The sequence below is a fragment of the Thermobia domestica genome, chromosome 9, assembly GCF_964235325.1.
Source record: "Thermobia domestica chromosome 9, izTheDome1.hap1.1, whole genome shotgun sequence".
Lineage (NCBI taxonomy): Eukaryota > Metazoa > Arthropoda > Insecta > Zygentoma > Lepismatidae > Thermobia > Thermobia domestica.
The window spans coordinates 67,255,604-67,280,344 of record NC_137462.1 but is presented as its reverse complement, the minus strand read 5'-3'; the positions used below and the strand labels follow the sequence as shown (position 1 = coordinate 67,280,344).

General features: G+C 32.6%; 1 protein-coding gene across 1 annotated transcript in view; it reads left to right on the top strand.

Moving 5' to 3' along the window:
- The window catches only part of LOC145660861 (phospholipid-transporting ATPase ABCA3-like), a 99,560-nt gene that overhangs the window by 7,972 nt on the left and 66,847 nt on the right, over nucleotides 1-24,741 (top strand). Inside the window, exons 5-10 of the mRNA XM_081726287.1 lie at nucleotides 2,174-2,435; nucleotides 3,673-3,827; nucleotides 5,420-5,575; nucleotides 5,895-5,966; nucleotides 11,620-11,758; nucleotides 22,577-22,829. Of these exons, the coding sequence (XP_081582413.1) occupies nucleotides 2,174-2,435; nucleotides 3,673-3,827; nucleotides 5,420-5,575; nucleotides 5,895-5,966; nucleotides 11,620-11,758; nucleotides 22,577-22,829 (1,037 nt within the window). The remainder of the gene's footprint in view (nucleotides 1-2,173; nucleotides 2,436-3,672; nucleotides 3,828-5,419; nucleotides 5,576-5,894; nucleotides 5,967-11,619; nucleotides 11,759-22,576; nucleotides 22,830-24,741) is intronic.

The following is a 24,741-nucleotide window of genomic DNA, read 5'->3' as shown; positions in this document are numbered from 1 at the left end:
CAAAATGAAATTACATATAATCCGGGTTCTAATAATAAGTCAGTTTGTAGTTGGGAGTTCGATGTATGAATTTGTCATTGAAACTCATATGATAGAAAAATACTGTTAGTTGAATTGTACTGAAGAGTTGCAGACTGATTTAATGTGATACGAAAGTATTCGTTATAGTAACTGCAATATAGTGCTGGGAAGGCAGTAGGTATCACAGACGTCATTGGTGCTCGGAACTTTTGCATCAGAGTAGTTGGGTTGGCAAAAGCTTTTGATTATCATAAGAAAGATGGTCAGTATACGAAGATTCACAAATGTTTGTAGGTAGTAGAGTCTGAAGTAGCATATAACAAGTGAAGAAATTTAGAATGAAAGATTTTACTATCTCTCTTTTTTCAATTTGCTTTGTTTATAGATGAGATTAAGAGTATCCTTAGTATAGGAAGATTCACAAGCGTCTGTAGGTAGTAGAGTCTGATGTAGCATATAATGAGTGAGAACAGAACAAAAGATTTTACCATTTAAAAAAAATGCTTCGTTTATAGCTGAGATTAGGAGTATCCTTGGTTGGAGAATGCTAAAAAGTGATGGTATTTGATACAGGTTCTCCTTGTGTCCATGGCAAATAGTCCAGTATGATTCATATCGGATGGTGGGTGCTCTTGAAGTGGAGATATTGTATATTGTACGGTCTTCTTTGATGTGTACATCAGTGTCTAGACGTCGGTTCCTAGGAGTAGAAAAATAACAATTTGGTTGGAGATGGACTACATGAATTCAATGAGACTTGTTGTTTGTGGGCTATGGCCACAGTTACAGTGCTAATTGGCATTTGGGTTCATATTAGAAAAATGTTATCCATAAATCGAAATCAGATGAAAGGTTAGGAAGATAGCGAGCAGAAAATTTGTAGTTCTAGGCGCTCATGAATATTTTGACGTATTTTGAGACGAAGCAGTGTTATGAGTTTGAAAATAATGGTTAGTGTTAAATGTGAATTTGTTCATGGTTAGGACAAACTGAGCTGGATTAGGACTTATGTGCTGATGGTGAATTTTTGAAGATCTCAAGCTGTGTATTAATGAATTTTTCTAGAATAGCAGTGGAATAATAGTGTATAATAAATTTACATCTATGGATGTTTTGTGAATTTTAGAAATTTGTGGAGATAATTCGTCTTCTTAGGTTGCTGTGTTTTGAGATAGAAGATAGAATTTGATAATTTTTGATAATATAGCTGTAAAATCTAAAATGATAGTTTAAGATAGGTCACGTCGAGGGACTAAGAAACTAGTTGACTAAGAAACATTGAATTTCTTTTTAAATGGAAAAAATATTGGTAAGATCTTTCTTCAGAAGTCTATAGGAAGTTGCTGCTAAGCTTTGGACAGACAGTCTGAGTAATATACAACAACATTGTGGAATCCTTATCTTCAGCGTGAATGATGATAGATCAGAACGCAAGCTGAGATTGTCTTGTCTTCAACAGATGCGATTTGGTAATGTTCTTGGTCCTCTTTATCATCCACACGGAGGCCACATTAAACGAACTATATTAGAACATATATCTACATCTGATGCCTTCTGTGAGCAATCTTATTGCACTTTTATTTTAAAATATAAATCAAATTTCGTATACAATATTGTATCTCCTGCGCATTTCCTCCCTCTATTTCATTTCCTTGTTACAATGCACTCTTCCACATGAAAGACAATTAACTTAATTATAATAACGTGAATGTTTGTTTCGTAATTATAAATTATAAATATAGAAATTTCATAACGAGGAATTGCACAATTTATACCGCTCACCAAGCATTGTTAGTTTCATCAAGTCTACGAGACTCAGATGGGCAGATCATGTAGCGAGAATCGAAGAAAGTAGGAACGCTTTCAAAGTTTTAACTGGAAATCCAATAGGAAAATGACCATTAGGAAGACCTAGGCGCAGAGGGGAGGACAACATTAAGATGGATCTCGCAGAAATAGAAGTACAAGTAGAAACTGGATCGAGTTGGCTAAGGACAGAAGTCAATGGAGAGCTTTTTGAACGCGGCATTGAACCTTCGGGTTCCATAGGCCATGTAGTTAGTTAGTTTAGATATAGAAATTAAATATGGTAGTTGAGCATTGAAGAAATATGAGTTTCTGCAATTAACACAATTTTCGTATTTCCTTACAGTATTTTTCGCGTTTAAAGGAGCAACCTCAAACGGATTATCGTGATTTCAGTAATGTAATCGCGAATTCCAAATATTTCGAACCAGAGGATACCAACCGTAAAGCGAGTATTAAAATACAAGATTTGCGAAAGAGATTTACATCTCGTGGAGGAGATGTACTTGCTGTTGGTGGAATTTCGTTAAATATCTACGAAGGAGAAATTACAGTATTGCTTGGCCACAATGGGGCTGGGAAAAGCACAACTCTATCCATTTTGACTGGTAAGTATTTAAAGAAAAATTACTTATATTTGTAAGTTAGGTGTATTACAAGCAAATTTAATAGTTCGTGCTGTTAAGAACACTTAACACTGTACCTGTGCTAAATTTCTTTAAAAGAGAAAATTATGTCTTAATATCTGTTAGAAGTGTTTATTTTCAAACACTAAGTTCAAAAGTTAGTTTTTAATTCATTAAAAATACATAAATTATATATGCAGGGTAGGATCCACAGATTTTGATAATCCTGCAACTATGCAATAATTGAGAAGTTGAAAATTTACATTATTCTAAGAAAATACTAATTTTTGAAATTGAAATGTTACTGGATAAATAACCTATGGCAATATCATTTAACAACAATTAACTTCTTACCTCATAAATGCTGATGACGAGGGAGAAAATTATGAAAGTTTCCTCTTACCGATATTTTCCTCTTAAAGATTTCTTTCTACATCCATTTGGGCATTCTCTTATCGCCTTAAATTATCTGGTATCGAAGGAAGCTTAGGGGTGATAGGTAAAATCTAACTATGTATTTAGTTGCTTTGATTTCATTAATTCTAATTATTCCTTGTAAGTAATGTAAGTGATTAAATATCTATTTAGTTATTTTTCCAAAAAATCATTACTTACTAGAAGACATTATTCAACATTCACAGTAATTTTTTTTTTTATTTCTTACATATAATATGATTTACATACTATATTTCTTTTCACAATATATCTGAACATAACAAGCATTCATTTATTAATTTCTATGAAGAGAAAACTAAATTTAATCACGAGCAGATCTAGAAGGTAAAATAGGGGGCAGCAAGAACCCAGACTGTAATAGGTATATTATGAGTTTACCATAAATTTCAAAAATAAATTAATAATAGCTTAAATTATTTTTGGCACTCAAAAAAAGTGATGGAACTAGGCCCCCCGGCCCCGAGCTATATCCGTCATTGAATTTAATATATATTAAATTAAATTAATTACAAATTAATGACAACGTAAATGAGTTGCATCAGGTGAGAAAATCCTGGCATGTTGGCTTCAGGCCCATATGTAACAACTTGGAATCAAACTCATTAATATAGTCTATAAACAAGTTTTCTTGTAACAAGCTATTGTGACCTGGCTTTGTAGTATTACTTATTTTACTTTACAGAATAACAAAAATAATGAATCAAACTGTTTTAATTTATCTTGTATTAAGACTAAATGTGTACCTAGACTTTCATCATTTTAGGATCACTTTCTCCAACAAGTGGAGTTGTAACTATTAATGGACATAATATTGAAAGAAACATTGATAGCATACGGGAAAATATTGGATATTGTCCTCAACACAATATGTTATTTGACGAAATTACAGTGGAACAACATCTCATATTATTTGCATTGGTAAGTTCATGTTAATAAAAGCACAGAAATGAACACAAATATAACTAGTGGTCACTTTATTTAACACCACACGCTTCGTTGATATTTAAAAATATCATATAGATATTCATAACTTCTTTTTTGCTTTCGTATTTCAATATAAAATTTCACATCGTGCGGATGGAGTTTAAGTTGGCATGAAGATATCTCTAGATATTATGTCAAAATTCTGTTTCTTTCAAAATGAATTGTTCAAATGTCTCAAAGACTTATATTTTAGTGATGACTTCGTTCAGATTTATTTAGCTCGTCATGAGGATAATGACTGTAAATGTATTTTTTAAAAGTCTCTAAGAATGATTTAAAAGTTTATATTTTATTAGCATTTTCACGTTTTTACTAGGTACATTCACATAACGGGATAGCGATCATGATTCATTGAGACGTGTAGAAACCAGAGTGAGGAGAAATAGGTGAGGGACACAGAACTGGAGAGGGCGCTACAGTCCGAAGCCATTTCTACTTACAGTAGAATGGATATGTATTATACAACTAATGTAGCTTACAAATTGGTTACATTTTGATTGATGACATAGTAATGCCAAGTATATTAAAAGATCTTCTTATATACATTTCTTTCTTTCCATACGTCTTTTAAGGAAATCATCAAATTACGTTTATGTAAATGTACAATTTACACAGAAATGATTCTCACATATTCATCTGCAAACTAAAGTATTTAATATTAACCGTAATATTTTCATATTCGTGCCTATGTAAGCTTGATCTTCATCTTTTACAGTTAGCGTAGTCTCAGTTCCATAAACTTTAACAAAATAACATTAATATTTCTTTTATTAAATTTGAATAAATAGAATACTATTTAAAAAGGTATTTTAATGCTATCGTGCTGATATCCTGAGTCAATCTATATACTGAAACCAAAGTTAACAAACTTACCCGAAATTATGATTATTTAATATTTTACTGATGCTATAAAAAATAAATTCCTTGGAGCAAAGTGCGTGCAGTTTATAAGAGAAGAGTTTGTAGATAGTTAACGTCTTTTGACATATGTGGATGAAATTGATATAAATACATAAATAAAATATAATAATAATAATAATAATAATAATAATAATAATAATAATAATAATATAAATAACTTTATTTTATATTTGTTGGAAAAAGTTTATTTTCCATCTAAGGCATAGGTCTAATAGATAAAAAGAAATAACTTTTCATCTAAAGATATTTTTATCTTAAAATTATGAATAAACAAAGTTTGACAAACTTAGAGTATATATTAATTTTAAATATAAATTAAAGTCTAAATGAAGTGATTCCTGCCAAAATAAAAAAACATTGTATATTATTTTATTTCAGCATTATTACTTTCATGATTAGTTTTCCAATCATGATTAGTGGTTCATGAATAGTATAATTTTCTATTGTACTTTTATTTATTTATTTTATGTAGTTATCAATTTTGCGTTGTTGAAAATCCAGTGGTCTTTATGTTATCTTTTTGCATTACATATCTTGTCAATTAAAATAATAAAAATAATATGTAAATTATTTATAATTCCTTTCAAATGTAATACTTTTGCCAGCTGAAAGGTCGAAGTTTCAGTGATGCTAGAAATGAAGCTAAAACGCTATTGGCTGATTTAGGTCTCACAAAAAAGGCAAATTGCATAGCATCTAACTTGTCTGGAGGAATGAAACGAAAGCTGTGCCTCGGGATAGCACTCATTGGAGGGTCAAAGGTAAATCATATTTCATAAATTTTAAATCATGCGAATTTAGTGTTGAACATTTCCTCTTACTATTATAAATTCTTGGTGTGTATATATATAATTTTCTTACTTATTTCTAAGTTAATTGTATATGTTATTTTTTCTGATTTCTTTTTGGTTTATATTTTTCTGTCCCAAATATTTAAAATAAAATTAAAACTCTATGCCGTATATAGATGAAATTAAGCTCTTGCCTCTACTTAACATGAGATTTACAGAGTTGAGTTTTTCAATCTATTTTTTACTTCTGTTAGGCATCTTAAATAATTTAAAGTTTTGTTCTTTTAAGATTGTGATTCTTGATGAACCAACGACAGGACTTGATCCGGAAGCAAGAAGAAGAGTTTGGGATATGTTACTAGTAGGTGTTGAGTAAATTTCTTATTTATTTATTTATTGTATATTAATGTAATACTACTAATAAATCTTACGAAAAGAATATTTTGTATCCAGTTCTTGAAAGTGAATGTCTAACTTGTTTGCTTAGATATGCTCATTCCATGCCTTTATGTCCAATACTTCTTACGAAACATATAATTGTCCCACTTCTCTCAACGTATTTGGGGTGAATTTCCGTATTTCTCATTCGAAAAGCAGCTGAATTGTATGCTTAAGCCTTATTAAAGTTAAAAAATAATAACAAAAAAATCTATGTCCACAGTTCAGGATAATATATCATTTTTTGCCTACAGCATTTATCGTCATTATTATAACTGTAAAATTGACAGCAATATTACGTAACTCTGCAAGTCAATATGGTGTAAAAATGGACGTTGCTCAGTCACTGTTTCTTTTCGTCTTCCTGTTTTTTTCTGCTTCCTGTTTGATGAAGTATTAGCGAAAGTGCTAACAACATATTTTTGCCATTATTTGTGTTTTGTGATTGCATATTTGCGCTATCATATCAATATATGCTTTCGAATCATAGATGAAATAGTGGACTGCTGTAAACATATTAAAGGTGTGACAAATTCAGGAATGACCATACTCACCGTATCTTTGAATATTTAAAAATAATTGTAATTAAAGGAGTAAGACATTGCAAATAACTTGATACACTATTAACTTAAATATAGCTACCATTAATTATTTAAGAAAACGTCTGAACTTGTACTATGGATACATTTTGATGAATCTAGGTATATGTAGGAGTAGTAACACACAAACAGTTGACACGAAACTATTTAATAGACTCTTATTTAGTATAAGTATTTAATACACAAAACATTGAATATTTATATGGACATAAATATTCAACACATGACCTCATGGTACTTCCTCCAGTAGTGGATGTCGACACTCTTTTTAGGACTTCTGACAAAGGGATCAATCATCCATAAACATATAGCATATACAATCTTAAAAGTCTTTCATCTCTCAAGTTACTTTTAGTCGTGTCTTTGAAGATCGCATCTACAAAAGATCTGGTATTATGTTATACTAAAAGATCATTCGATTCAGTATGTTGTAAACGGTAAAGTCATAATATTATTTATAGACGTATTATGTTACAGAAGGATATTATATTACAGACGTATGGGTCATGTTTTGGCCTAAGAAGTGGCTATTTAGAGAAGTCTGTTTAACATATCAATTTGCAGCCTCGGCTTTTAGGCTATCATACAGACGGGCCATCATCTACATCATACGGCTATCATTCACAATGTTCTTTTACTTATTTTTTATTTATTTATTTATTATTTTATTTCATTTTATTTTTTTATTTTCATATGCTTATCAAATAACAAAATTCTTAAGTACTTGGGGATAAAAACAAACAGCTCCTTATAATACTGGTTGACAGGAAAAAAATCTTAGATCCAGTCCGACAATAAGTGGATTTGGATACAGCACAAATCCGTTAAAACTTCTTTTCTGGACAGTTTTGCAATACTATTGCAATGAAGTGTAGTCAGATCACATCGGTACCAAATAAACTATATACAATTTCAGATAAGAATGTGTACATAAATTATACAAATATTTTGTTGGCATTGTTCTTACCTCTCAAAATAAATTAATTCAGTTATTTTATTTCTCTTAGATGGAAGTTAGCCAATTTTTATGCGACGCAACACATTTTATAACGACTTGAATTTTGTTACAATCACCATACTAACACTAAGCCTGGATGATGCGTACACACTAAGATGACATCCAGCGTTGTAGCTTGTTCCTTTGTTTGAGTCGGTTTTTGCGAAACCTTTTAGCATATTGCTTTTGGAACAAAATTCATAGCAATCATCGAAAGAAAATTAATTCACTGTAATAGTATTAAGTTTTAACTCTTTAATAAAATTAACTGTTTTACAAAAAGAGAAAAAAAGAGGGGGATTAAACTTTGATCTCTGTTGTAAAACATATACAAAACTAAATTAGAACTTTTTAATAGTATTCATTATTCTTCAGGGGTCAAAATGGAAAATGAGAAGTGCGGTATATTATTGTACTCAATATCCAACTAACCGTCCAATAAAATATCTAATTTTAGCATTAAAATGGATAACTCAAGTGCGGTCTCTAGTATAATAGTAATAACAATGTAATAGAGCATTGGATTCTCATTTGGGAGATCCTGCAATCGAATCTCAGGCCAGACATCGTGACTGGAGTTTTCCGTGACCTTCATCCACGCCATGTAACTAACGGAATAGTGCTCTGAACATCTTTTCCGCATCAACTTTAATTTTCATGCGTCCATTTGCGGTACCCTATCTACAAGATATTAAGTACTTTATTTTGTGATGTAAGTCAAAGTTATTATTTAAACATTAAATATATATATATAATTTATCTGTACAAATCAACCCCAATTAGCTCCAGTGTAGTTCTTCCAGACAGCTTCTAATGCAGATGAATTCGTTTTCGTTTTATTCTCAGATAGTCGAGATTGACTTGCTGTAACATCTGTATGGTGTCTTCTTTTTCCAATTCAAGACCGGACAAATTCCTGGGCTTTTTGAAGTTTCCGATTGGTGATCTGTTGGTTTCCAAAAACACTAGATATCACACTGTGTGCAAAGTTAGTGAGTGTTAGAATATTGTTCGTACAATTGCAACTTCGTCCGCACTTGCTGTAGATACAATTATTGTGTTCACAACAACAAATGGTAGTTGTGTGTCACAATTGTCTTTCAATCTGAAATCTGGACCCGATATCAACACTGATTTTAATTCTCGAATGCACTGCTGGGCTATACTTTGTGATAGTTTAAATAAATAAATATAAATACTACACTAATTGAATTGTCACTGAAACACAAATCTGAATCATGAGGCAACTTGTAGAACTTTCAATTTTTGAAGCACTTCAGTGTATTTGTTCTTGTTTATAGTTTCTTCACTAGCGGAGCAATATGAAGCTTGTGCTGTAAAAGTTCTCGCTTGCAAGTCTTCGAAAGAATTGACTTTGTTTCATTCGATTGACTTTCTCTGAACGTAAAGCTATGTTCTGAAAGCACCTTTCTTCGATTGTCTTTAAGATAAGTTGAAAATGTTCATCGGGGTAGAAATCAAAACATTGATTTCAACTTTGCTTGAAAAGATTATGGGCACCTGAAAGTGTATTAGAACGTTTTTGAAATTCTAACAATAGGTCTTCCAGTTCCATCAACCCATCATATAAAAGATCCATATTCCACACGAGAACATTGTCCGTTATATATATATATATATATATATATATATATATATATATATATATATATATATATATATATTAAACCAATGTAGATAGCTCTTTTTTCTGTCTCCTTTTGATCTGTTACCACCGTGATCAAAATGATATACTAATGCTTTAACATCTCCCAGTTAGACACCACATACAGATCTAGCACCTGGTACTACCCATCGAATTCCAAGAAGATCAATTGATCTTAATCTCACACTTGGGGAATGGTCACAGGTTATCAACTCTCCTTGATTTTATGGTGATTTTGAATACAATGAGCAAAGTTTATGTTAGTAACTCAAATTCAATAAATAACCAAAACTACAAGACGAGATATATACTTGAATTCTTCTATATCTTTATTCTTTATCTGTGCCCTCTTCCCTACCACAGCTCTCTATATCAATAGTATTCCACAATTACACTAATCTTGTTACATCAACCTCTCTCTCTCTCTCTCTCTCTCTCTCTCTCTATATATATATATATATATATATATATATATATATATATATATATATATATATATATATATATATATATATATATAAGGTGTTTCCGTGATGATGTGAAAAACTCAGAAGGATGAAAGATGATGCCAAAAGAAACAATTTAAGGACAAGAACGAGTGTCCGGAAATGCATCGTTTCGGAGATAGGGGCCACCGACAATTGATGAGCAACGGTACAAAAACGGTGCATAAAAAAAAAGAAAATAAGAACAATAGATACAATGTTCTTCATCACAAACTCACTTGGTGGTAGATCTAAAGTAGAACCCCTTGCCATATGGGTGCATACGAACACTGAGTTATCATGAACTCTTTTTCCCCCTCCCGCGTAGCGAACAACAGCTTGTTTACAACGTATGGGAGCTGAGGACACATAAAAGCTACAGTACTGGTTATGTAACAAAAAAGGGAAAAGTCGTGTTAAGAAGGTAGATATCTCGAGAAGAGTTAGTAACTTATCCTCTCAGATTTATTTGAAACAAATTAACATTCCTCAGTGTTGCCTCTTAGGCTAAAGGAGGCAGATAATATAAGAAATATGAAAGGAGTTGAGGGAATGAAAATATGCTAGATAATGGGAGAACCGCGAGGAAACCCATGGACACTTCTAGAGAAACCCCTGCTTAATGCAATGACCAACATGGAAAGTTTCTTGGCCATGTAAGTCACGTGTAGTTAGTAATAGGAAATATGACACATGGTATTGCCAGGTAGTAACAATGATGAAAGTGTCATTGACGGATCAGGAGCACACGGACATGTCTGGGAACAATCTACACTGAAAGTAATTCCCCTACCTTCACCCCTCCCTTCCCTCTTTGAAGTATAAATATACGAGATTATCTCAGGGACAGTGAAAACAAATTGGAGGTTAATTGAATATCCGTTTTCCCTAATAAGTTTTCCCGGGCTATAGGCCAGATGAAGATATTGACATCCGACTTTACCAATAACATTACAGTCCCTGAAAATGAATGTCATGTCTGTCCTCGAAACTTGAGATGTCGGAAACTCGAAACGTATATATAAACTAACTAACTATATGGGCTAAGGAGAGACAACTGTGCAGAGTTTCAGTCACTCACCACATCATCTTCCTTCACGACAACGCGCGCCCGCATATAGCCCAGAAGACTACCATGCTGTTGAAGCAGTTTCGCTGGGACATCATCGATCACCTTATTTACAGACCGGACCTCCCTCCAGGCGACTTTCACCTGTTCTCGCACTTGAAGCAGCACCAAGGAGGCCGTCGCTTCGCTTCAGACGAGGAGGTGAAACATTTCCTGACAACGTGGCTGAACTCGCAAAGACAATATTTTTACCAGAAGGGAATATTCAAACTATTTCCACAATGCGATAAGTGCCTTAACCGATATGGAGACTATGTCGGAGAATAACCTAATGTATGTACTATCTGTTGGCTGTATTGGTTGTATGTAATAATATATATGCGTTTCACTCCAGACTTTGTAATCTTACTTTCTGTTCATCCCTTGTAATATAGGTAGCGACACCTGTTAGCGTGACGCATAAACTGAGAGACTGAGACATTGTTTTTCATTATTAGGACTATTTTGTTTTGCTGCAATCAATCTAGTGGTATTTGTCAATTTATTTATGTAAGTTTCTTTTGTGTTTTCTTCTGTATTTTGTATATATAATTGCAAAGACAATATAAAATAACGATTACACTTACTTTATTTCTTTTTTCTTTTAGAAGTTCTCTAAAGAACCATAAAAAAATCCCTCTTGATTGCTTCATTAATTATTCATAAGTGAATTTATTATTAATACAATATTTAAAACGCTCACAACGTTTCTTCTTTGCAGGGAATGCGTGGGGATAGAACCATCATAATAACAACTCATTCCATGGAAGAAGCTGATACTTTAGGAGATAAAATTGCCATTGTATCCTATGGACACCTGATATGTTACGGATCACCCATGTTTTTGAAGAAAATTTATGGTTAGTTGCGAAATCTAGAGAAAACTGCTAGAGAAAATAAACGGTATCCTCACTTGATTCATTCGAATTCTAGTATTGATATTAGGGTGGTGATCACTGGCGGATCTAGCCCGGAGTCGGAGGGGCCTAGGACCCCCAGTTTCTTGAGTGACAAAAAATTTAAACTATTATTTATATATTTTTTGAAAGTTTATAGTGAACTCATATTATACCTGTCATCATCTGCGTTCCGGCTTCCCTCCCCCAGTTTTTACCGTCTAGATCCGCCACTGATGGTGATACTATTATTTTTAGTTTTATACTTCATATGATTATTGTTAAGGAGTCTTCAGTTCTTTCGCTGTAAGTGTAAAGTATTACAATTTTATAATTATTACAGAATACTATTAAGTAAAATCATTAGTTTCCTTCAAATGAAATATCTTTTTAGTAACTACATTTTAAATGAGAAATAAATGTACAGCTCAATGTGAAATCTGAATCAGATGTGCTGATAGTAGGCTCTTCAATCATACATAACAGAAAACGCATCCGTCTATTAAGAAGAGCTGAAATTTGTCACTCATTGTTTGTTTCTTGAAATAAGGTTTCTTTTCAGTATGGTAACTTATCTTACGCTGAGATGGAAATCTACAGTTTAACATGGGTTCTCTTATATTAACCGAACCCAGGTTTCCTGCATAAAAGGAGATAATGCTAACAATTTATCCATGAGGAAACTTAAGAGTTAGGGATTTTCGAAGTATTCCTCATTGCGAACATAAACTTTCATAGCTTCAGGAAACTAAAGAATACTATTTGGAATTATCTAGTTCGTTCTCACACACTATAGTCCGCTGAGTTTTGTGAGCATATCATTGCTCAAGTCTATGGCATCATAAGAAACTTGAAGACATAATTTTACACAATGAGGAAGATATTGATAACATTTACCATTTTGTTTCATTGTGCTAGAGAATTACAAAACTTCCACAGAGACTTCGTTAAAGGTAACTTTTGATATTCCTGTGCAGTCATATTGTATTGTATCGGAGTTGTCAGATTCCGAACCAATAGCACACTGTCTATATTTAGTAAAACATCTGGAATTGTAGTCCAGTTATTGTCTAATTGACACCCGTCCAGTTTTTATCTCAAATTCTTACTTTTATTAAGAAATTACTTCATCATATATTGTCTATATTATTGTTTGTGTTGAATAAACCTTTAATTTCATTAAACAAGGGAAACTATTTTATTTTAAATATTTAAGTAATCTTAAATGTCGGATGTTCACTTTTTTGTACCCGTAGACGTTTAATTCTTGTTGCTACAGTATATTACTTTTTGTGTCTATATTAGTTATCTCACAGAACAAAGAAACTTGATACATTCTGTTAATTTGTGAATTTTTGTAAATAACTTTTATGACTGGTTGAAAAGATGCAATTTAAAAACTCACTAGGTATTGTGAATTAATGGATGATGATCTCTTTATTTGAAACAGATGTTTTTTTTTTTAATTTTATTTTTCTGGAAAATTAATTTGATAATCCACATCATAAAAATAGTTATAGATGAGAAAAACGAACCAGCTTAGTTTTGTTAAGATGTAAGAAAAATATATTTTACACATAATTTACAAGAAAACAATGACGAGTCTTATGCACATATATTTTTAATCTATGTATTCAATAAAGGAAAAATCTAAAATGGGAGAACTTAGTCTGAAAGGGTTTGTAGTTATGTTCTGACAAGGGAATGCATGTTAATGAGATTAAATATTTTATAAAACTGGGAAATATGTTACTCTATATTTTATAAAACTGGGAAATATGTTACTCTATTCAGAGTTAGGGAATGACTGGGGGAAACAGACTCCTCCCGTTAGCGAAAAGAACAACACAGAAATGGAAAATGAATAGGTTTACCAAGTATCCATATTGCAATACAGTTTCTGTTAACGGATTCTAATGAAAAAATAACTGAGGAAAACGATGACGAAAAGTCTGTCACCCACAAGATGGGGTAAGGCCCTTATGGAGAATTTTCCAACATGGCCACCACGCGCTACTACTATTCGCAGAGTTTCACTTACGAGCCTCCTGTGCCCTTCTAATTAAAATAGAGCAATGAATAATACATTTTTCTAAAGCTTATGGATTGCAGATCTCAATTATATAACATTATTTCCCATTTTACCCACCGACTAGAAGAAGAAGAAGAAGAAATTTTAAAAATCACAAAAAATTCGATTTTCCCGAAAATATTTCATCTTTGGCAACACTGTGTGTACAACAGCACAACAAAAACTTCATTATTACATACCTTACACACTTTTGTGTAAGATGTACAACATACACTGAGATCTAGGCCGAGGAAGGTGTCCCAATATCGGATACCCTTTATGGGCTGTATCACTGATTTCAATGGAGGGAATAGATAATTACATCAGAACACTCTGTGACCATTCTTATTACCACATGACGTACATAGTTGTAAACCTTATAAAACGCAGGTTGCAACTATGTAGCATTGATTCCTATTTGACACACCAGGCAGAAGAAGAAGAAGGAAGTTTTAAAATTACAAAGAAGTTATTTATTTATTGATTTATTTACTCTTATTATTGAAAAATTATAATTGTTCTATACGCATGCTGTATCACAGATTTTACTGGAAGAAATATACCATTTCATGAGAACACCCTGCAATATAATAGTTGTCCTCATTTGTTCCAACTGGAAAATTGACTAATAGAGGTTGAATATGGGCCTTAACAGCCTAACAAATTTAGGTAGAAAAAAAGAAGAAAATAATACTGAACGTCAATCTTATTGTAATATACAATTTAGTATTGAATTTTAATAATAATAATAATAATAATAATAAAATACTTTAGAGAAACGGTGCTAAAAAGCCTACTACTCTCCGAGAACGCATAGGTCCGCTATGGTGAATTTTCCAATATGGGCACCACGTTTCCTAGTACCTGATATTATTATATGTTGAGGATTGTTCAATATTTGAAATCTAATTCTTTATATCAATTGAAAGCAAACTCTTAAACAAGTTTTTATTAAATATTTTTGTTAAATTCAGTTGAAAATAAGAATTACATGTACGAGTATAATGTGTATACAACTATGTTAAGTTCTGCTATATGCAACTGTAAATGAACTAAGCAATGTTTAACACTAATAAGAGTAATAAATATTCAAAGTGCATTAATATGCTTGCGAATAGCGTGTCACAAGTAGCTGTAGCAGATATATATATATATATATATATATATATATATATATATATATATATATATATATATATCTTCACTTATAATATCACTTTTATACCAATCATCATCCATGTCAACTTCCACAGAATTACAACTTTACCTCTACAATGAGTACAAGCATTTGTATACATCATTCCTTGCTTTGTAGCATATTGTGTTATGCTGAATTCGCATTTCACAAATTTTAATAAATAATTGGGTGCTGGTAATTGAGCTATTTACACTGATGTCTAGAGCCGTAGCTAGATTTTGGAGCTCGGGGCAAAGTAGAACTCAGTGGACCCCTACACTCATCTTTACATTTTTTTTTTTTTTTCATGTAAGAAGCAATTTTTGTTGTTACGCTACGCTAAATGTTTATCAAACTGCTTGGAAAGACCATTGCAATTCAGCAAAAAGTGACCAATGTGTACTCTTTTACAAATAAAAGCTGTTTTCAAAAGGTTTACTTTAGACTTTTTGTTAAACTTGACAAAACTATCTTTGCTTGTATACAAATCCACTTGGAAAATAGTTATGGAAGTTTACAACTATTTACAACGTTTCATACTATCGATAAGAAATGAAATTTCAATAAATTAAAAAAACTATTTACTTTTAAAATGTTCGAAATGGGTGACGGCACTTATTTCCAGTAATAATTGTAGAGTTTTGTAATTTTATTCTGTATGTGACCACACATAGCATTTTAATTTCAAGTGACCACACATAGCATTTTTATTTAAATTATTTTACGGTAAAAATAATATTTTGTGAAATATAATGGAAATTCAGGAGCCTTCTTTGCGAATTTCTCAATATTGATCGATGGAGTTGAAGAATATGTTTAATGTTTCTCTTTAAAATCCAAATGTAGTTTGACTACTAGATATGTTTGAAATTATAGTAATTACTTAATTTCTTAATGAATATGAGTTCTGAATTTAAGGTTACTTATTATTAATCAACATACTAAAAATACACTAACACATATACAAACACATTATATATATATATTTATATATATATATATATATATATATATAATGTGTGAAGGATACTTATATATTTTGTGTGTATGTAAATAGATGAAAATATCACAAAACTAGATACGTATACACAAAAAATAACCTGCAATACAAGTAGTTGATGGACAAATGATCCCAATAAATTCCTTCGAATTGGAAGTATTTCATTTGTCAATGGAATTCAAAAATAATCACTGGTAGTGATCAGTCGTTGAGTTAGTGGTAGAAATTCGTTGAGTTAGGTCCTGACATCTTAAGCTCCTATTCTACAACTGCTTCGAGTTCGAAAATGTTATTATTCCCCTTTCATTTTTAATATTCCCGCACGTACAGCAGCTTGCGTGTGTCTCTTCACCTATTTCTTTCTCATAACTTCATTCTCATCGCCGTGATTAATCCGATTGTGTAGAAAAGCGTGATTAACTATGCAAACTCATCACCATCAAAACACCGAATACGTATTTCAGACTTTAACCGTTTCTGATTTTGAAAATGATCCTGCGTACACTCTAAGTCGTTACTTGGCACCTTGTATATCACATTGTCATTAAAAAATCATACAATGCATATAATAATTTTCTTTTTAAAAATAATAACTAAATTTTTTTGTAACCCTTATTGAAACGTTTGGGTTGCGAGCGAATCGAGCAAGAAAAGTTTTACCAAATGCATTTCTTTGCAAACCGACAATAAAATTGATTTAATAGGGTGCCAATACTTTTACGGGGCGCTACATCATTTATTCTTTGCCAATACGTTTTACTTCTGCTTGCTCGTTTGGCGCCCTCTTGCTATCAGCGCCCTGGACGACCGTTCACCCCTTCCCAGGCTACGGCTCTGCTAGTGTTAGATGTTCGTGACGCTATTCCCGTCCCCAGCTACATGGACCCATTTCATTATCCATCCACTGTTGAACCTGATGATACACTCGTTGACTATGAAATTTACATGCATCTACTGAGGGAGGCAGTCCTCCCGGTTTCAGCTGAACTGTTGATTTTGTGGCATTTCGTTTAGTGTATCTCCTGAATTTTCACCAAAAAGGTAGACCATAGTTTTGTGACCAGCAATGTGGACTTTTTTCGATTTCCCAACTGTCTTGAAAACAGCAGCATGTTTCTTAAACATTTATATCCTCTTTAACATTTTGATAGAGTCACATTTCCCTGGGCCGTACGGCTTGGATGTTGTCTAGCACTCTAACATAGCATGCGCGAAAATAATGTGAGAGCAAACTTCTTTACCAAGTTCTTGCTTAATTTTCTTAATGTCATAGACATTTTTTTAGTTCGCAAACCGTACTGCAATTTTTCAATAATAAATAAATAAATAACTTCTTTGTAATTTTAAAATTTCCTTGTTCTTCTTCTTCTACCTGGTGTGTCAAATAAGATCAATGCTACACAGTCGAAATCTGCGTTCTATAAAGTTTACAACTATGTATCATGACACCGTGGTAATTAGGATGGTCGCAGGGTGTTCTATATAATGGTCTATTTCTTCCATTGAACATGAGATAGCATCGTGATTCAACCCATAAAGGGTATCCGATATTGAAACTCCTTCCTTGGCTTAGATCTCAGTGGATGTTGTACATCTTACACACAAATGTATAAGGTATGTAAGAACAACTTTTTGTTGCATTGCTGTACACACAGTGTTGCCAGAGATTAAATATTTTTCGAGAAATCGTGTTTTTTGTGATTTTTAAAATTTTTCTTCTAGTCGGTGGGCAAAATGGGAAATAGTGTTACGTCGCTGGAATCTGCGTTTCATAAGATTTACAAAGATGCATTACTCATTGCTCTATGTTAACTAGGATGGCACAGGCTTATGAAACTTCATCGGTAAGCGAATAGTAGTAACGCATGGCGGCCATGTTGGAAAATTCTCCATAGCGGCCATACCCCACGTCGGACTTTTCACCATCGTTTTCCTCAGATATTTTTCCACAAGAATCCGTTAACAGAAATTGTGTTGCAATTTGTTCCCCGTTCAACAACAATTTGCCTATACTATATCATAAATTCTCATTTGATGAAGATATTTAAAAGATTTGGTTTAAATGCAGTCGTTAAATCACTAAAGAATGTAGAAAAACTCCTAATTCATTATAAAAGCTATTTTAAGAAGAATTATAAAATAGTCTTGTGTCTAATGTTTCTTACTCTTATGAACTAACTTACATGGGGCAAAAAAGGAATATGATTTATCAACTAAAACAAAGAACACCTAAAATACTGTACAGGGTGGCCCAAAAGTAAGTATACAATACCATACTGATCAGCTCATTGCATTTTATATCTTTTCGTATTGTTATCCATCAGGTAGACTTAGTTTCTTTATTATTTGTTCTTAATGTCTTTTTACTTATACCTTAAGCTCGGAAAAGCCGAATAAACCCATAAACTAGAATGTTATACTTGACCAATGCAGGGGTGTGTATAGGGTTGCCAGATTTGTAAAATAAAAAAGGAGACACTTTGACTTTAAAAAATCACTAAAAGATTGCTTTTACCGAAACTTAAGTTTGCTTCCAGATTATATCAAACAGCACATTTTAAAGAAAAAGAAAAAATATAGAAATTAATACATTATTAAAGTAAACTAATAGAAAAAGTACAACTGCAAAACGATGACTGACTAGCAGGCAGCAATACTAATGATACCTTTAAGTCATGGTATTTAGTAAAGTCATGGTACTAACAACTTATTTATCCTATCTCCATTCTGGCAAATTTTCTGCATCTTGAAAACCTATTTTATTGATTCACCTCCTGAATCATTCCTGTTTTATTAATTACTTGATCTGTTTTATTAATTAGTCTCCAAACTCGAAAAGGAGGACAAAAGCGCGTCTGGCTTGGGTACAAAGCTGGACATCAATTTTTGTGTCCAAAAACCGGACGTATGGCAACCCTAGGTATGTACCTACTTTTGGGCCACCCTGTATAAGCAAAAGTAACCATCTGACCTCTGTAGTGAGCAAATATTTAAAATATAATAATTTTCCTAATTTAATAAAGTTAAATTTGTATTTAACACAAATAACAATGAGATAGCATCGTGATGAAGTTGTATATTTAGTAGGATTATGAATCTGGGATTAAATTTGGACAGGTATCTACTAGACAAAAATTGAACTGAAATTGTAGCTTTTTTTTTTCTGAATATAGGATGAGAATTGGTCCAGGACTTGGCAATTTGGATACAATATAACATAGCAGTACAGAAATAACAAACTCAGTTCGAGCTCCTCTGTGGCTAAGCGGTTAGCGTACGCGCCTTTGGCGCGGGAGACCCGGGTTCGATTCCCGGCGGGAGCTCATGTGGTTCGAATTCCACGTTAATCAGTAGGTCCACGTCTCATATAGCCTCGCTGCTGAAAAGGGACGCTAAACTGAAATTCAACTCAACAAACTCAGTTCGACGAATTAAGTCTCTGTGAGAATACTATTTTAAAATTACCTACTCGTGGGACTGATTAAAGTTTGTTTTCGTCTATCTTTGCTATGCTCCTACTTTCTATTTTTTTCATGTGCCTGACGAAAACCTACCTAGGTCTGAAATATAGTGTGTCTATATTGAAAATTTGAATAATAAATAAGAAAATACTTGTATAATGATTTCGAGCTGCCATTTTGGGGGGGCCACGGTGGCTCAGTGGTAGAGCGTTCACCTCTGGTGCTTGGGGTCCCGGCTTCGATCCCAGCCCCCGCCAAATGAACTTTGTGGTGGACAAAAACTGTGTGCGTGGGTTTTCTCGGGGTTCTCCCGTTTCCTCCCACTTTCTTCATTCCACCATTTCATTCATTACTCATCATCACCGTCTCCTTTAGCCTAACCGGCATAACCGTGGGACGTAAAACTCAAAGATTTCATTTCATTTTTTCGAGCTGCCATTCGTAATTAATGTACTGAAGACACTGGTATGAGTTCTGCGTACCAGATTACAAACAAATTGTAATCGTATTATCGTAGACTCTGTAAGTTACGAATATGGTGTTAAAAGTTGTATTATTGACTGAAACGATTTGAAGTATTTGTCTTATTCATTAAAAATATATTAAAAATACAGTGTTTCCGGGAATAAACCGACAATCTTCGCATACGTGTTCAATACCTTAATACAAGAAAAAAACGTTTATCCTGGCGACTTTGGTCGTAAACGTCTAATTACGAAAGTTGTTGAGCCAATTTAAATTAATTGCTGGAATCAGTCTTAAGGCGGTTACCTTAAATTGACCCATTCTCCGTAATTTGGCGTTTTCAATCAAAGTCACAGATAAACTTCTTTCTTGTATTGAGATTCTGAACACGTACGTGGAGTATCGTTTTATTCCCGGAACGCCCTATATATTGTGCTTAAACACTAGAAATACAGTGTTTCGAAACAACATCGACAACATTGGGAGGAGATTTCTGACACCAAAACAAGACAAAAAGTATAAACCAACCTGGGTACAGAAATCCGTCATTTCGGAGTTATAGGGTGCCGAAAACATGAAAAAAAAAAAAAAACCTTTAAAGGTCTATAGCTCCAATACTATGGGAGCTACCGTAGTCGGGTCAAGGCTTTACTGAGGAACTAATATGTGTGCTATCCAAAAATACATGTTTCAGAACCATGTGGTACTCACCAACAATTTTTATGAAAAGAGTTTGGCTATGGGCATATAATTTGAAGTACTCACCAACTACCTCTATCCGGTAAGCCCTGTAGTATTAGATCTATGGACCTTTAAAGTTTGTTTTTTCATGTTTTCTATACTCTATAACTTCGAAATAATGGATTTCTGCACCCAGGTTAGTCTATGCTTTTGTCTTATCTTGATGTCAGGAATCACCTCCCAAACGTTATCGATGTTGCTTTGAAACACCCTGTATTTATAGAGTGGATTTCTTCTTAGCGACATCTGTGTTAACGTACTATATTTTTTGGTTGGTTGGTTAGTTACCCTTTCAGCACCGAAACTATGTGAAATGTGTACTTACAGCTTAAAATGGAATCCAATCCACATGAACTACCACCAAGAGTCGAACCCGAAGCTCCCGCGCCGAAGGCGAGTACACTAACTACACAGCCATGGGGAAGGTTTGAACTGTTATATTTTTTGTGTCATAGATTTCTTTCTAAGATAATAACATGAAACTCTAGGATACAGATAACCAAACAATGTAGTGATATAAATAGTGTAGGAAGTAATTTCTATTACTTCAACATCTTATATTTATCATACTTACGTACACTTCTATTTTAGTATTCCACATTTATACCAAATAGAAATTTATAATCTTAAATATTTGAACATGTGATATCAATAATAATAATAATAACTCTAATATAAAATAGCATTGTAAAATACTAATAATTGTATAGATTCCCTTTGCAAAGCTCGTTTTTAAAGAAAAGTGCCAGTAAAAGGAACGTTACTAACATTTCTTGAAAGATGAAACCTCTCATTTGAAGACAATATACGAAATACTGAAAACATACAGGATACTATTTCTATTAGGATTAGCCTTCAATATTCTGCACTTTTATGTATTCAATAGTTACTCTCAGCTATTGTTTTTCAATCCTTACAAAAAAAGAAAAAGAAAAAAAAAGAAAAATAAGAATAGTTGTTTTCTCTTCCCATGTTGAATACGTTCCGTTTAATACAGATTTAATTACATTGAATTATATAAGAAAATTTGCGAAATTGCAAAATTGTTCAGAAAACACAAGTTTCTAAGGATAGGTTTCACTAAAATTAATTTCTATACAATATTTCACTTAATTTTTCCCAAGCTTATTTCCAATGTAAATGTAAAATATCCTTAAAGCCACAGGATTACAAAAAAAAAAAAAAAAAAAAAAAAAAAACTTAAAAACACCTATCTAGAACATATATATTGTGACATTAAACCATTTTCTTCACAAATCGTCTTCCGCACTCTATCTACCAATCGTGCATGCTTGGTGGGCCGCCGTCGCTCAGTGATAGAGCGTTTACCTCTGGTGCTTGGGGTCCCGGGTTCGATCCCAGCCCTCACCAAGTGAACTTTGTGGTGGACAAACACCGTGTGCGTGGGTTTCCTCGGGTTTTACCGTTTCCTCCCACTTTCTTCATTCCACCATTTCATTCATTACTGATCATCACCGGCTCGTTTAACCTAACCAGCATAACCCTGGGACGTAAAACTCAAAGATTTCGTTTTCGTGCATGGTTGCTCACACAATCTGCAGATTTTAGTATAGTGAATATTTTTTGATCTTTTTGAAATTCTGTTTTTGTGCATTGTTCGTTATTGAATGTGCTTGTTTCTTGGTTATTCTTTATTTTCAATATTTAAATTGTGTTTGTAAATCCTTCTTTGTTTCTTTGTAGGTTTATTCAATGTTTCTTGTTCATATTTTTGCCAAGCCCTTATACGTCTGAAAAATTTTGGATAAGTGAACAATATATTGAACAAATATTCTTAATATTTTTAGATGTTATTGATATTATAATATCCATATCAATGATATTAATATTAATACCTCTGTTATAGGTACTGGTTACAATTTAAATATTACAAAGGAGATCAGTTGCGACATAAATAGCCTTACAAAGGGTATTCAAAGGATAATTCCTGAATCCAAAAGAACCTCTGCTGATGGCAGCACGACGTTGACCTATCATCTTCCATCCGATCAGTTGAGAAAGTTCCCCGAATTACTTAAATACCTTGAAGATCACAAAGAAGGAATTGGAATTGCTGGAATCGGGATTTCAATAACAACTATGGAAGAAGTGTTTCTTAGGCATGTATTCTTTTGTGAATACCACATCATCTACGCTTATTTTTAAATGGTAATCCTGCCGGTGGAATATGAGAGTAAAATTTTACTTCAGTTAGTAAAAGGAATGGAATAAATGTTTCATCTCTTACAGTTAGATTTTTTCGTTCTTATCTATATCATGCTCGTATGCACCATAAGATATGGTCAAGACCATAGCCAGGGAAAAGGGAACATTGATGTCAACATCTGCTCAAAATTCCCAATCTTATACTGGATGAAATGACATTTCAAGTTTTTCTACGAGTTTGTTCATTTATTCATCATTGGAAATTGTCATGTTTACATTTTTATATCTGAAGCAAGAAGGATTCAACCGTCCGAAATAAGACTGTCGTATTTCAAAGTAGGTTTTAAGTTATCATCAATTTTAATGAATAACAATTATAATTTTTATGTATTTCAGAATAAAAGGTTTCTCTACAAACTATACAAACAACTACATATATTCAAATAACGTTAAAATTCATTAAAACAGAAAACATAATCAACTTTCTTTAGATACAACTTTTTTTTTTTTTTTTTTTTTTTTTTGCTTGCCTGTAAAATTGACATTTTAGGATAACGATAGTCTTATTCTGGAAGTGTAAATTATATTTGTGCGAATTATTCTTTCTATCTAATAAATTTCTAACTTTAACTGCGAGTGGTAATTTGACCTCTTCTGTAACTACCACACTGCCATTATCTCCTTTATCTCTGCAATATATAATGGGAGGTACTAGTTTACACTTCTCCTAATAATCATTTTCTTTTACTTATGACACGTGAGCTTTATATCCTTTTTTCAATGCTTAATATACACTCTAAATTTATGGTCTCCCAGCTTTTCAATGATCTTTTGCTTATTATGGACATGTACAAAGATATCAATGAAGTTTTTAGGAAAGGTTTTCAACCTCGCTTTTATATATTAAAGAAAGCGAAGGGAACACTTCTCACGAAAATGGATAGTATTTTGAATAGCTGTAAAAATTTATTTTGATCATTTGCTAAACAAACAGCAAAAATTAGTGTTCATTGAGAAAGTGAAATACACACACCAGAACTTATATTCCAGAATCTAACCAAACAGAAATATAAATTGCTGTAAATAAGTTAGATCTCCGAGTGAAATAATTATAACTGGAGGCGATAAATTGTGAAACGAGATACACAAATTCATTCTCCTCATCTGGAACAAAGAAGAATCGCCATAAGAGTGGACAAATCAATCATTGTTCCAATTCACAAGAAACGCAACAATCTGATTGTAATAATTATCGAGGCATCTCTCTTTTGATAAAATGCTATAAAATCCTCTGAAATATTGTTAGCAAAATTGACCCCATACAGAGGTGAAATTATTGGGGATTATCAGTGCGGATTTAGGTGAAATCATTCAACTATCAACCAGATATTTACCATTCCCCAAATACTCGAAAAGAAATGAAAATACAACACCTTAACACATTAATTATTTATTAGTTTCAGAAAGCCCTGTGACTCGGTTAAGAGAGAAACTTATGTAACATTCTTACCGAACTTGGTACACCAAACAACCACATAGATTAACAAGGATGTCCTTAAATGAAACCCAAAGTAAATTAAGAGTAGGGAAATTTGTGTCCACGAAATTCCATGACAAGAATGGCCTGAAATAACGATATAGGTTGTTACTACCATTATTATTCAGTTTTGTACTAGAATATGCTATAAGGAAAATTAAACATAGCAACTAGGGCCTAGAGCTGAATGATATTCACCAGGTAAGATTTATGTTGATGATATCAATCTAATAAAAAATGATACAAAGACAATAGAAAAAAATGCAGAGGTTTCATTAAATACCTGCGGGGACATGAATTTAGAAATAAATGGATAGAAAGCTAAATAT